The sequence below is a fragment of the Xenopus laevis genome, chromosome 5S (genome assembly GCF_017654675.1).
Source record: "Xenopus laevis strain J_2021 chromosome 5S, Xenopus_laevis_v10.1, whole genome shotgun sequence".
In the NCBI taxonomy this organism is placed as follows: domain Eukaryota; kingdom Metazoa; phylum Chordata; class Amphibia; order Anura; family Pipidae; genus Xenopus; species Xenopus laevis.
In genome coordinates, this window is record NC_054380.1 from 141,486,129 (window position 1) to 141,499,485 (window position 13,357).

Below are 13,357 nucleotides of genomic sequence, written 5' to 3' on the forward strand. Positions count from 1 at the left end.
TGTGTCTCTGCTACACCTGGGAATGTACTCGAGATGTACTGTGGCTACCTCATGTGTGAGTATTACAATCCCTGTGGCGTGTTGTTTTAAATAAAACCTGTTCTACTGTTTTGCAAAGAACCCCTGGTGTCCAATTCTATTTTTGTGTATTTTTGGCAGCAGTGAGTTGTAGTTCAACAACATCAGCACGTGTGTTTCCATTTTTGCGAAAGCCCATCCTGGTGAAAGAGGGTCGTGTGTAGCCCAAGCTCTATCACACTCGTTGGTATTTGACTAAATACGGCCAAATAGCTGCTACACAATCAATTAAATATTCTTCATTGTTTCTGAAATAATCAAGTTTATCTTCACTATCCCTCTCTCAGCATCTGTTTCTCTTCATTCTCTCTTCATGCAGCAGTTGGGTGTCAGATATTCACTGACAGTTACATCCAATATATCTTATAGGGGGGCTCCTTTTGCCTAGAAGATGTATTAGAGGTCACTCTATTAAACTCACCAGACATCATGTCTCTCTACATGCAGGATTTGTGCAAAAGGCAGTTATTTTGTTAGATTTTGTTTGTACTGGAATCAGTTATTTGAGTAATTTGGATCTTCATACCTTAAGTCTACTAGAAAATCATATAAACATTAAATAAACCCAATAGGCTGGTTTTGCCTTCAATAAGGATTAATTATATCTTAGTTGGGATCAAGTACAAGCGACTGTTTTATTATTACTCAGAAAAAGGAAATCAGTTTTAGGAATTAGAATTATCCAGTATTTCGGTAATTAGGTGTTTCTGGAAAACAGATCCCATCCCTGTATTATGGGCCAATTAAATATATTGATCTGCTAAACCGCATTCTCCACCAAATACAGTCTCTGTAATCAGCAATTGGGGAGATGTGTCTGCAGGTGAGTGGGGTTATTCGTTTCTTTACACTTTCTTTCTTGCCACATAGATTTCCCAATTGTGTAACTTTAAGACAATGGTGCCGACGCCATAGATTCATCTTTTTAACCTGCGCCGTGCATTTGTCATACAGGTATGGGATCCGTTATCTAGAAACCCGTTATCCAGAAAGCTCTGAATTTCCGAAAGGCCATTTCCCACAGGGGTAAATTTACTAAGCGGTGAAAATTCGCCAGTGATGACTTCGCAGCCATCGCAACACTTCGCCAGTTGAAAAATCGCTCGGACAGCGCTAATTAACTAAAATGCAAAGTTGCATCCAGGGTGCCGAACGCTGGCGAATTTTTGTTAGCGGTACTTCGCCAATCAAAGTGAAGATGCGCTAGCGTTCAATTATGCCTAGCGCAACTTCATTAGAGGTCTTCGATTAGGCTAATTTGCATACGGTGGGAAATAAATGGACGTATATGTTGCAGCAAATACATTACATTACACAAGTCCAGGGAACCTTAATAAAGACAATAGAGTTGTTATATTGCTCAGCGAATAAATTTGTGAATCTCCCACGAAAATTTGGCGACTAAATTTTGCTGGTGTCAAACTTTTTGGAGAAGTCAATTGCGTCAAAATCGACGCCTGTCAACACTCTTCGGACACGCATTGACTTTAACGCCGTCAGCTTCGATGCAGGGGTCAATTTCAGATTTTGCAATTTTATTTTGTGCAAATATCAGATTTTCACGATTCTTGAGAATTTCGCAAATTTTTCGGGACATTTGAAAATTCGAAACGGGACAAATTCACCCATCACTAATAATGTTCGTTTAGGGAGACTATAAAATGTTCATTCACTTTTGAAGGAATTTTTTTACCTTTTCTCATGATTCCCCATCGCGGTGTAATATCTCGTTCCTTTGGGCTGTTCCTGGAAATTCAGCGTCGGGGTTAACGAGCCTCTCATTGATAATGGCGGGCAGTGTCTAAAAGCTTAACCCCACAATGCGATTCAGGGAGATTAGTCGCCCAGCGACAAATCTCCTCTTCTTTGGGGCGACTAATCTCCCCAAACTGCCTTCCCGCCTGCTAGAATGTAAATCGTCAACGGGATGGCACTCGGAACGATTCGTTTTCCAAAGTCACCCAACGTTTCCTCGTGAGGCAACTTCGGAAAACGAATCACTCAGAGTGCCACCCAGCTAACGATTTTCATTCTAGACGGCAGCAAGGCAGTTTGGGAAGATTAGTCGCCCGAAGGAGAGGAGATTTGATGCCGGGCACCTAATCTCCCCAAATCGCAGTGTGTGTGTCTCTGGCCTAATAACTGCCCAGGAGGACAGAATGATGCCAAACACCTGCCATTTGTCTCCAGAGCACACGCAGGGGGTGCAACACCCACACCAGGATGGAATTCCACTGGGGGAGACCATTTACAGTTTTATTGTAACAAACAAACAAACAAAAAAAAATCAACAACTTTAAAATCTCAAAATCAATCCAAACGCAAAGACAAGCAGAGGAAAAACGAATAAATAGTGTCGCACGCGTGAGACTTATAAATAAGAATCTATACAACATCCAACAAACTCAAATTTAGTGCAAAACCGAGGGAATCGTCTTCCCCGTAACCGAGCGAAATGAAATGGTCCATAAATAGAATTCACGTCACACTCAAACCAAAAGAATTGTCTTTAGCCCTAAATATCTCGGGGCGGGGGGAGATACACAAAATGTTGGTGTTTTCTATTTGTAAAAGTCTGTGGGGTTCCTTTGTTTCTAGATCTACTTGCAGGTTCTGCCTTGTTTTTACACTTCATTATTCTCTATCAATGTAGCAATTAAAGGTGCAGCTTATAAGGTGGGGTTGGGATTTATCAAGGATGGCAGAGTGTGGTCAGTACTGAGTTAGCGGGTTAGTAAAATAAATCTCTGAATATATATTTATATATCTTGTGTTTTCCCAAATATAAACCCATTTTCCAAATCATCAAAATCCTTCTGGAAGCGGGAGATTTTTTTTTAAGGTTTCGGTAATGATTAATGTTAATTGGATGAAAAGGGAACTTGATCTTTCCAGACTTGTTCTGTTCAATATAAATGTGGGTCTTGTTCATGCGCCTCCCTGTACTGCGGCGTGTGATTGATTTGGGGCTGATTGAATGAAGATGATGATACCGATGCCATATAAAGGCAACATGGACATCACTAGTTCCTGATTTCTGATATGTTTTATGATATAAATTGAGATAATTCCATAGCTAAACTAGGAACTGTTATTATGAAAGCTCCTCTGAAACCCTTTCCATTTGTATCCTACTTGCTTGAGCTTTTCAGTGTTTTTGGGACGAGATAATATCTTTGCACCCCACAGCCAATACAGTTGGGATCATGTACAAAAAAAACATACATTGTCCCAAACTCTACTTTTTAAAAGAATCAGACCTCTAAAAATAATATTCAGCCTTTCTGAAGGCCAAAAAAGTGGAAGCAGATTGGTCGTTGTTGGGGAAGAATCCAGTTGCATGCAATTTGGTGGCCTCTCTGGTAACTCTTCATTTTGTTCTTATTAACGGCTATTCATTAGGGGCACAGATATCTCACACAGAACAGATGTGCTTAGAAAGACTTTCGCTAAACTTCACAGTTTGAGATGAAAAAGACAATCTACAGAGAAAATCTACAAGAGAGTCCTTCAACTACAAGAGAGTCCTTCAACTGTCGGCTCCTCATGCACCCAAAAGCTTCTTCACCATGTAACCGGGCATGCTGTAGAGGAAGAGGGCAACCATGGCCAAAAGCAACAAGGCCAGGACAATCTTAATGATGAGCCACTTGTAGCGATTACAGATGAGGTACTTGATGGACTTAAGCGGGCTGAGGAACCAGATGAACGAGGTGTCGGGTCGACTGTCCAAGGCAGCATGAAGGAGATAAGATTGGGGATGGGGAGGGTAGAGGGGTTAGATGGTTAGTACATTTTAGCATGGATGGCAAATGATCTCTAGAAAGTAAAAGGTTAGTGTTGTTAGGTTTGAGGCAACGACCAAGGCATGTAGACAACTGGACAAGACACTGGTATCCTTAAATATATGGTTCCCTTGTAACATTTGTCCCAGTATTTGTGCATGGTATAACCTAAAGTAGGGATCCCCAACCTTTTGAACCAGTGAGCAACATTCAGAAATAAAAAGAGTTGGGGAGCAACACTAGCATGAAAAATGATCTTGGGAGGCCAATTAAGTGCTGTGGTTGGCCATTTGGTAGCCCCTATGTGGATTGTCAACCTGCATTGAGGCTTTGTTTGGCAGTGCACCTGGTTTTTATACAATCAAAACTTGCCTGGAAGCCTGGAATTCAAAAATAAGCTCCTGCTTTGAGGCCACTGGGAGCAACATCCAAGGGGTTGGAGAGCAACATGTTACTCACGAGCTACTGGTTGGGGATCACTGGTCCTAAAGAATCAATGTGTGACCTCGTTTAACAGTGTACAGTCATGAAATCTGATTGGGTGTCACCAGCTGTTTGCCCTCTGTATATGATCATGTGATGCTACTAATGGCAGGATTCTGCATCGGCCCATAAGCCTGATTGAAGTATCAATGATATACACTGCAAAAGATGGAAAGTTCTATACGCACTTAGGTCAACGAGGAGGGACAAAACTAAGGCAAATGTGCATGAAAAGATCAAGCAATTTTGCAATTATTTCCTGCCCATCAAGGTCAAAATATGGAACCGAAGTGGCAAAAATTAGTCTCAATCTTTGTCCCATTTTGCTGATAAATTCTATATAATATATTCTACCCCAATGGGTCTGGCTTGCTTCAAACATAGAAGAAAATATCTGGAGATAATACGTTGGAAAATGAGATGCAAATGATAAAAAAAGAACCAATAAAGAGGAATGAAGCTCTTCCAGGGTAAAAATGTATTTAGCTCCATCTGCAGACAGCAGTCCTGCATGTATCAGCAGAATAGGAAATGTTCTGGCCTCATAGAGCCAAGCCTGATCTCTTTGCATGACAGAATGAAAGGGGAAATAATGAGAGTTACAGGTATCAATCAAAATAAAGGAACCGTGAGTAAATGAGAGAAGAAGCAGTGATGCAATTAGCAATTAGCCCATGGAGCTAGAGGAAGAGACCTTAGGTAGGAGGGAAATTACTTTGAAGAAGTCCCAGGTATTTTGGCTTCCATATCTAAAGAAAGAGCCCTCAATTACTATAAGGGCATTGTTTGTGTAGATTTAGTAGGACATATAGTACATTGAAAATCATGCCCAACTTGCTCATTGAAAGGCATCACAACTAGGGTCAACCAAGGAGGAAAGAGCACAACTGTGAATCAGTTGAATCATTATCACCACAAGGAATGAGTAGGCAGTGCCATCAACTAGAATTCCACAATGAGGACTAGTGGCTGGCTGTATTGCAGTACATTAACTTAACAAATGTTTCCTTTACTCTGCTATTTACCTGTATGCTTAACATCAGGAATACATGCAGGACCAGACACACAATCCAACAATGTAGATGTGATTGGCTGGAATGCATGTGTAATAGATGGGCACAAGTAGAATGGTTGGGACAGTACCATCAGAGATAAGAAACCCTCAGGCTCCCAGGATCTTCTTTACCAGATATCCAGGCAAAGAGTAAAGGAAAAGCCCCACCATGAGGAGAACGAGGATGAGGATGAGGATTTTCAGGATCAACCAGCGGTAAGTGTGCCAGATGAAATAGCGGATAGACTTCAGGGGGTTCAGAAACCAGATGAAACTTGTATCTGGACGGCTGGAGTACACATGATGAGTAGGAGGAAAGTACAGATATAAGACAGAAAGTAGAGAAATGTAAAAAGAATATCAGGAGGTAAAATGGAAACATGCACCTGGTATTTCCATAAGGGAATATGTGATAGACTTGTTATTGGCTATTGGCAGAGGTTATCCTGGCACATATCTACCAAGAGATGGTGTTTTGTGTGTGGATCTGTATTGCAACGAGCCATCTCCCTCCATCACTTAAGCTTGTTTTATTGTTTGTTTATGATCTCAGTTTAATGTTCAATGCTCTGGAGCATTGTGGTGCTTTTCAAATAAACTCATAATAATATTATATTCTAGGGCAGAATAAACCAGCTGTTGGTAGTGCATGTGCTCCAGCATTGTAAGCTGCGGTATCACTCCAGTGGTTCAGGAGCTCCATGACAATGAAGATGTATACCTTCAAATCTGTCGGGTTTGTCCAGCTCTTTGCTAGTGACATCACTGAGCATGTACAGTGTGTCCTGAGGAACCATGAGCTTAGTGAGCAGTACCACCATCCTCAGAAAGAGGGGTGACCAAGATCAAAAACTTACAACGCTTTGGTGATCAGCTTTGAAGGCATCGATGTTCACTGGCACAGAACTGATGAACCTCTCAGTTGATGTAGTCCAAATGCGAGAGGAATCATGCAGGTGATCATATTAATATTGACCATCAACAGCACCTTGCATCTACTAGTTTAGACCAAACTGCAGAATCTGCTCTGATTTGTTTGTAGTTTTTACTGTTTGGCAAATCAGCCAATGATTTATCTGTTCCCCCACTGGGACCAACAGTCAGATCTGTGGCCATCTTTTGTCTATATTAATCTGGGCAGAGATTTAGGAGTGTGTAGCTGAGGAACGAATGAGAGGGTAATATGTCTGGCAGAAGTATAAATTGTGGATCAGAGAAGGGACAGAAGTGTCAGACCTACTGTATGTGGGAGAGCACTACAATAAAATCTCAACAAGACTAGTGAACAGACATTTCTTATTTCTAATAAAGAGAAGGTTCTCAAGGAGAAGGTACCAACAATCGACGGACAGATCAGACATTTTAGATCAGACGAAACAAAGGTTACAAATGTTTATAAAAGGAGGACAAATTCTTACTTTGGTTTTTCAAGGGGATCTGGCTCATTGCGCCCAAGCCCTGCTGGGCTCTTCTCTGCCTCCTCTGCTGTGAGAAGGTGAAGCTCTGCCTCCACTTTACCCTAAATGGTAACAAATCAAAACACATTTATCTGGGTGAAAAAAATCATATCAGAAATATAAAGTTCAATATTTTTCACTCAAAGAAATGCATCGTTTTGATGTTCTCCCAAATGGGATTAAGGTTAACTTGGACCCAGTGGCAAACATCTGAAGATCATCCTTTGGGATACCGCCACATCTGAATAATAAACAGGATAATACAGAAGAGTGTCTTACAGTCAATTCCATCTCATCATTTTCATTCCTGGCAACGAAAGGCCACCATCCCTTCACCCTTTTTTGTTTGAAGATTGAGACCATTGGTAGATCGACATCTGGTTCTGACATTTCTATCGAACACTGTTTTGCTGTTTTTGCCCCACGAGGAAACCGATTCAAGTCCAATTCTATGGCTCCTGTTTGAAATATTTTAGACATGTTTGAGCTATATCTTATGCATACTAAATTTGTAGTCTAGCAACATCTGGAGGCCCTGTTCTAGAAGACTTTCCCAGAAATACATACCAAGAAAGTCATCTGCTGAAAAGTGGTCAGCATCCCAGACTTGGAGTGTAAGACGAGCCGGGATCTTGTACTCTGTCTCATCCCAAGAGAACATTGACTCTTTCTTGGAAATGACAATCTTCTCCTCTGCCATAAGGTAATCAAAAGGGTACAAGAACCTCCAGTTAAAGTTCCCCTCCCCAGTAAGGGAGTGATAGTGGACATCCGTGTCTTGTTTGTCTTCCTGCTGTCCTTTCAGCCACCTGTGCAATTCATCCAGAAGGCAAGCCAAATACAGTCATTAAAGGAATATAAATATCATCACATCATTTCCCTTTTTTCTAAAGTCCCATTTAATTCATTATGCTCTGAGGTTTTTGGTTACATCAGGTTTAGATTTAAAATTCTCTGGGTTTTTATTTATTTTCATTTATTAACCTTTCCTTACCATCTCTGTAAATGTGTCTTTGTAAATAAAAGCTACCATCTATGAAATTTTTTGTAACTAAGGATTATAACTACAATTATTTTAATAATGCTCTTCTATAAACATAACTAAAATAACTAGAACATAACTAGAATTTTAGCCATAAAGGAAGACCCTTAGGCAGATTTGTATGGAGGTAAACTGTCTGAGGGTGCCTGGGATGACCAGTATCTTGTGATAAAGCCCAACTGGAGTGATATCCACCTTCAAGGGGCCTTGGTTCAGTCTACTGCTAAAATAGCTGGTAGTTGCACTAACAGTCTATTTCTGGAGCTGTCTTAAATGAAGATGTAAAGGAAAAATACAATAAAGAAGCTCTAAGGCAGAGAATGATTAAGAAAGTGAAGTATTGCCTTTAGTATTGGATGCCTTGAGATTAATTGAGCTTAGTTGGAACTGGAAAAGAGAAATAATGAGTCCCACTGAGTCCCTTCAGCAGGAGTGGGTTATGTTTATTGGATTCTGTGTCTAGTTTTTTTTTGGTTCTAAATGGAATGGGTAAACTCATATTTACTTCCTTCTTGTCAAATAAAGCACCATAAATGTAACTTTAACGTTGTAAGAGCCAGTCTTACAGGCTTTGTCTGAAAGCCTCACTTTTGATGTTTATGTTGAGTAGAATTAAACCGAAGAACGGGAGAAATAAAACAAATCCCGTATATGTTACCCCCACAGTTACTGCCCTTCTCTCTTGTATGGATTCTTAAGTACTGGGTCCAATTATAAGGTTGCTCCAGCCATTGATTTCAGGATCAACAGCAATTATTAAAACAAATTAGGTAGACGTTTTGGGGTGTTATGAGATCCTACCCATAGCTCATTAGGCAGGTGGAGTGATGATTCATTTCACTTTGGTTACAGTAAAAGGGGCTTAAAAGAGTGGCCAGTTTGTTCGATGCCCCAATGAGCAAACCCTGTGGGTAGCGCCAGAGACAGGCAAATACTCATAAAATGGTAGGTGGAATAGGGAGAATCTCAAAGAAATTACAGAAATAAAATGGCTTTGATGTCGTTCTTGACTCTCATTGTCTCACCTGGTATGTTTCATGCATTTGTAGCCACATGTTAAATTGCAACGGCACAAGTAACACATTTTATACAGAAAAGCAGATGGTCATGCAAAACATTTAAAGCCCAACAAGCAGACTCCATCCAACATGCCCAATAGCACGAGAGAAAGACAATGTCATGTTTATATACAGATCTATCAGCGATGTCGAGGACAGAATTGAGCAAAGAAATATAGAAAGCCACATGCAAGAACATTAGGGTGATGCATTCATCTTCAGGCTCAGACCAGGAGATTTTATTCTTTTGTCTTTTTTTCTGATGTTAACAACACCTCTTTGATTCTGGTGGAGCTAGCACTGAATTAGTCTAAGGCCAACCACCTCAGAGCAAAGAGGCTGCATGGAAACTTACCTGCATTCCACAAGCACAATCCATATTGCATGACGGAACACTAAGAAACCTTTCTGTTGGTGCAAATACATGAATCACACTGTGTGCAGTCACACTCACTCCAGAAGTCATCTCTAGCTGGTGGGATTGTGCGATGGAACCATGGAAAGAAAGACCTCTCCAGTTCTGAGGGTGGGGCCGAGACTGCAAATTTGAGATATTTAAGTGTCTCCAACCATCTGCCAAAGCTTGGAAATCATATTGGTCCTTGTTTGCTTTGAATGGTAAAATTACAAAGGAACTTTGGTTTCTGAAATGGATAGAAATCTCCAGATAGGACCTCAAGAACCTATGTCTTCCAGTAGGAACCAAAGTTTAGTGCAGGAGAAGAAGCCATAACTGTATGAGATGTTATTATAGCCAAAGACAGAATGATATAAAGCCAACCAGACTACAGTAGGTACTAGCCCACAGTACTTGTGGTATCCTCTAGTGTATTATACATTTCTGCACAAGATTGTGGTCATTATCACATTCATAACATGAAGGCAAGTGTACCCTGTTGGACATTTATAAACCACTTGAGAGAATGTTCACATTTGCTGACAATAATGTAGGCAATTGTAGGAAAAACACAGTGGTGCCATCCAACTGGGAGAAAAATGAATTATTATTGATAGATATTGAATTATTGGTTCATTTTACTGTGATCCAACCCAATTTAGTTACCTTAGAGACTGAAGAGCAGTTTCATTTGATAACCAACCCAATGGGACCACCACATAGCAACCCCTGAAACGAGCTAGAGATGGGAGTGAGCAGGCAAAGATGCAGTTCAGTGCAGTTCAGTGCAGTGACACAAGCAGTGATGGGTGATAAGGGGTGTGCACATTCTATACGCCCAGGGATAACAAGGAGGGGTAAAGGAAGGGTCCAGGGGTTTGGGGAAAACGGGCCGTGCATCATTACCCCTTGACATAGATGTCAGACATCTTCTCTCCTGTCATGAAAGCATCATCTTCTAGAATCACTTCATCAGTGTTCCAAATAATAACACGTAGCTCAAAACTAGGCACGACGTGAAACACGAGGAGACAAAAAAGAAACCAGACAAAGAAGCGAAAAAAAGCAAAATTCTGTTAATCACACACAACACAAAAGTGGAAAAACTGGCATCAGTGGCGGCATGGAGACCGGCGTGTGCAGCACGAGTGTACATAGAAGCCCTCACACAACACAAAGTCAAGTTGGTACTTGTACCTACCCCCTGACAAAAATGTCACTAGATTTTTCTCCTGTGAAGTAATCATCATCTTCCAGGATTACCTCATCTGTATTCCATATTATCACTCTAAGCTCGTATCTGGCAAGAAGACAGTGAAACAAGGTGAGGTGAGGTCTGGAGGCAAAGGGTCAGGCAGGGAGGGAAAAGGTGAATAAGAAGAGGAAGGTCTTCATGGTTGGTGGAGAACCAATGTAAATCCATAACCACACATGCCATAATGAGATGGGGTGTAACACTAAAGGGTCAGGAGATAAGGACTTCAGAGGTAACAAAGGTTCATGGGTAGCATGGAATGCGGGTGGGAAAGGTTATGCAATAGATCAATGGGATCCACGAGTTCTCAAGCTCAATCTTATGAAGAAACACTCAAGATGCCAGAAATATAAAGGAAGGTTGAGGTCAGAGTGATATATTAAATAGGAAGATGAGATAAACATTACATGGAAATATGCATGGTCTGTCAATAGCCCACCATGTTAGTTTGAGCTTTCATACAGTATATTTTGTATCTATGACCAAGTTGCCCTTGGAGTTTAATAAGTAGTTTTCATAAACAGTCATCCATGAAGGTTGATGATACAAGTCATGATATACAATACCTAGTGGAGATAAGTCTAAAACAACTGCACTTGCTGAATAAACAATGAGTGGTGAGACGTTTTCAAGATGACTCAGCAAGTCTAGTGACTTGCTGAGATGTTTAATCATAATGTTAAACTTCAACCATTTTCCTCCCACGGTCACCGTAAATACGCAACCGGAAAGCAAAGCGGAAGAAATCTGGAGGTAATACACAAGGCTGGAGCCACAAGAACGTCAACATTTTTATATTGTTGTGAGAAATAATTATTGTAGGATAAAATAGTAGTAAAGAACATCTAGTAAAGCTATGGTGAGGCTCAAAATTACAACCCTGATATGTGCATATATGTGCATCTTCAGTATGTACAGTAAATAAAAGCCTCATACAAATATCCATTCAGAAGCCATTCAAAAAGTAAAAACACATTTATTAGAACATGAAAAAATAAGCTATCGTGACCACTAGAAGACTTACCATGCTATAGATTAAGGTCCCCGTATGGCCGTAATGCTAGAGAAAGCGTTTACTGGAAAACATATCTCATAGCATCTTTCAGTTTATACAACAATTTTTAATGATTACGACTTGCATAGCAAATATCCCTGACATAGTTCTGTAGTAGAAGTCTTTTCACTCAACAATCCAACAACAGGATGGGATCCGTGTCTGATTTGGCCACTCAAGGCAAATGAAAATGACCTCTAAAGGCACAGATCGTGGTTGAACAACATGTCAAATGGGAATCTGTGGGATGTTCAGCAGATTCTAATCAGGAACTGTCCCTGGATCCAAGATCCAAACCCTTCAGTTAAAGAACAGTTATCTTTATAATTCCATTTGATTAAAAGACACATCATCCAAGGTCTAACGCGTTTCATAACAACGAACTTCCTCAGGTTCATTAGAGCCTGTTTTAGTTCCTTATTCCTTTGCTTTGGTTCCTTTCCCCAGTTCACTGCTTTGATTCCTTAGACCCTGTCCTTTTAGAATGTTAGCTTTTTTTGGCCCCACATATCAGAAGTGGCTGAACTTGCTGATATTATGTTCCCATTTGACATAATGTCAAACCAGTTGACTTGCAGTTAGGTCTGGCTAACTTATATTTTCTGCTGACGTTGCTTGTATGGTTTTGTACCTATAGAACCACTTTAAGGATTTGAAATAATGTATCATCTCAAGTGGCTTTAACATTAACACACACCGTTCAGCTTTGAGATACGAATGGTATGTCCACACCTCTCTGTTTACCTGAAGGTTTTGAGATGATATTTTAGCAATGACTGGAATGGCACTTAAAATATAATAAATGGCAGAAAAAACAAACTATTTTATCAAGAATTGGTCAGTCAAGGTTGAAGGACAGGCTGAATTTATGTCTTTTTTATGTATCTCTGCCTCAAAAAGAATCATCGGGCCCCAAAACATCTCTGATAGAAGTAAATTGAGATATTAGTGTTAGAATTCTTCTTTTTTTACTACTGAAAATAAGATTAAAAAATAAGACAGAACAGGAAAAACATATTCAAAATTGCGGTTCAGATCAGGTAATAAAGAAACTCAATTCTCAAAACCTGTAGCGCTTGTCCTTAAATTACAACCTTCTTGTCTGCTAAAACCCCTAATTGTTTTAGATGTTGTGAACAAAAACTCCCATACATACTGGCTGAGGATGCTGGAATTTCCAACTGATTAGTGCACAAGCATTTTGAGGCCAGGCATTGGGTAATTTTTAACAAATGAAAATAGAGATCTGACAGGTACCTTTTTGGCTTCCTTGGAGATATATCTATGGCGGGACCTGGCGCAGGCATGTCCATTGGGAACATGTCTACCCACATTTCTATGCGGCCCTGTGGGAAACAAATTAAAATCACAAATAATATGAAGGCGACAGAGAAACTGCACTGAATATGGTAATTAGTGAATGTCATCAATTTATTACAATGTCTGTAATTATTTCCTTTCCCCTGACAGTTGGAACATTTCAGTAGCCTTTGAGAACCATTCCTTGGCTTTAGAGAAGCAAATGATCTACATGACTTTCCAGTACCTGCTCAATTCCAGGTTTATCCGGGTTTAACAAAGGCCGCGTTTCTACGTGCTCAGGGACCAGCTTACATCCAACCCGAGGAATGTCCTCCCAGTGCTGTAGGACCGAGAGGGCAAGGTGTTCATCTGTCTGTTTCTTCTGACCTACA

The 13,357-nt window shown here is 40.4% G+C and overlaps 1 protein-coding gene across 13 annotated transcripts in view; it reads right to left on the reverse strand.

Moving 5' to 3' along the window:
- Positions 1-2,320: 2,320 nt before the first annotated feature.
- Positions 2,321-13,357, reverse strand: part of otof.S (otoferlin S homeolog) — an 89,808-nt gene continuing 78,771 nt past the window's right edge. For 4 of the 13 annotated variants that reach the window (XM_041565145.1, XM_041565144.1, XM_041565139.1 and 1 more), the window contains 8 exons: positions 13,210-13,352; positions 12,921-13,009; positions 10,261-10,359; positions 7,425-7,666; positions 7,137-7,315; positions 6,819-6,919; positions 5,490-5,689; positions 3,717-3,803 (listed from right to left, as the gene is read on the reverse strand). In XM_041565145.1, the coding sequence (XP_041421079.1) occupies positions 5,509-5,689; positions 6,819-6,919; positions 7,137-7,315; positions 7,425-7,666; positions 10,261-10,359; positions 12,921-13,009; positions 13,210-13,352 (1,034 nt within the window). In that variant the 3' untranslated portion in view covers positions 3,717-3,803; positions 5,490-5,508. Of the gene's footprint in view, positions 3,804-5,371; positions 5,690-6,818; positions 6,920-7,136; positions 7,316-7,424; positions 7,667-10,260; positions 10,360-10,555; positions 10,655-12,920; positions 13,010-13,209; positions 13,353-13,357 lie in introns of all 13 variants that reach the window. The other 9 variants (XM_041565149.1, XM_041565146.1, XM_041565142.1 and 6 more) reach the window with 4 other exon arrangements.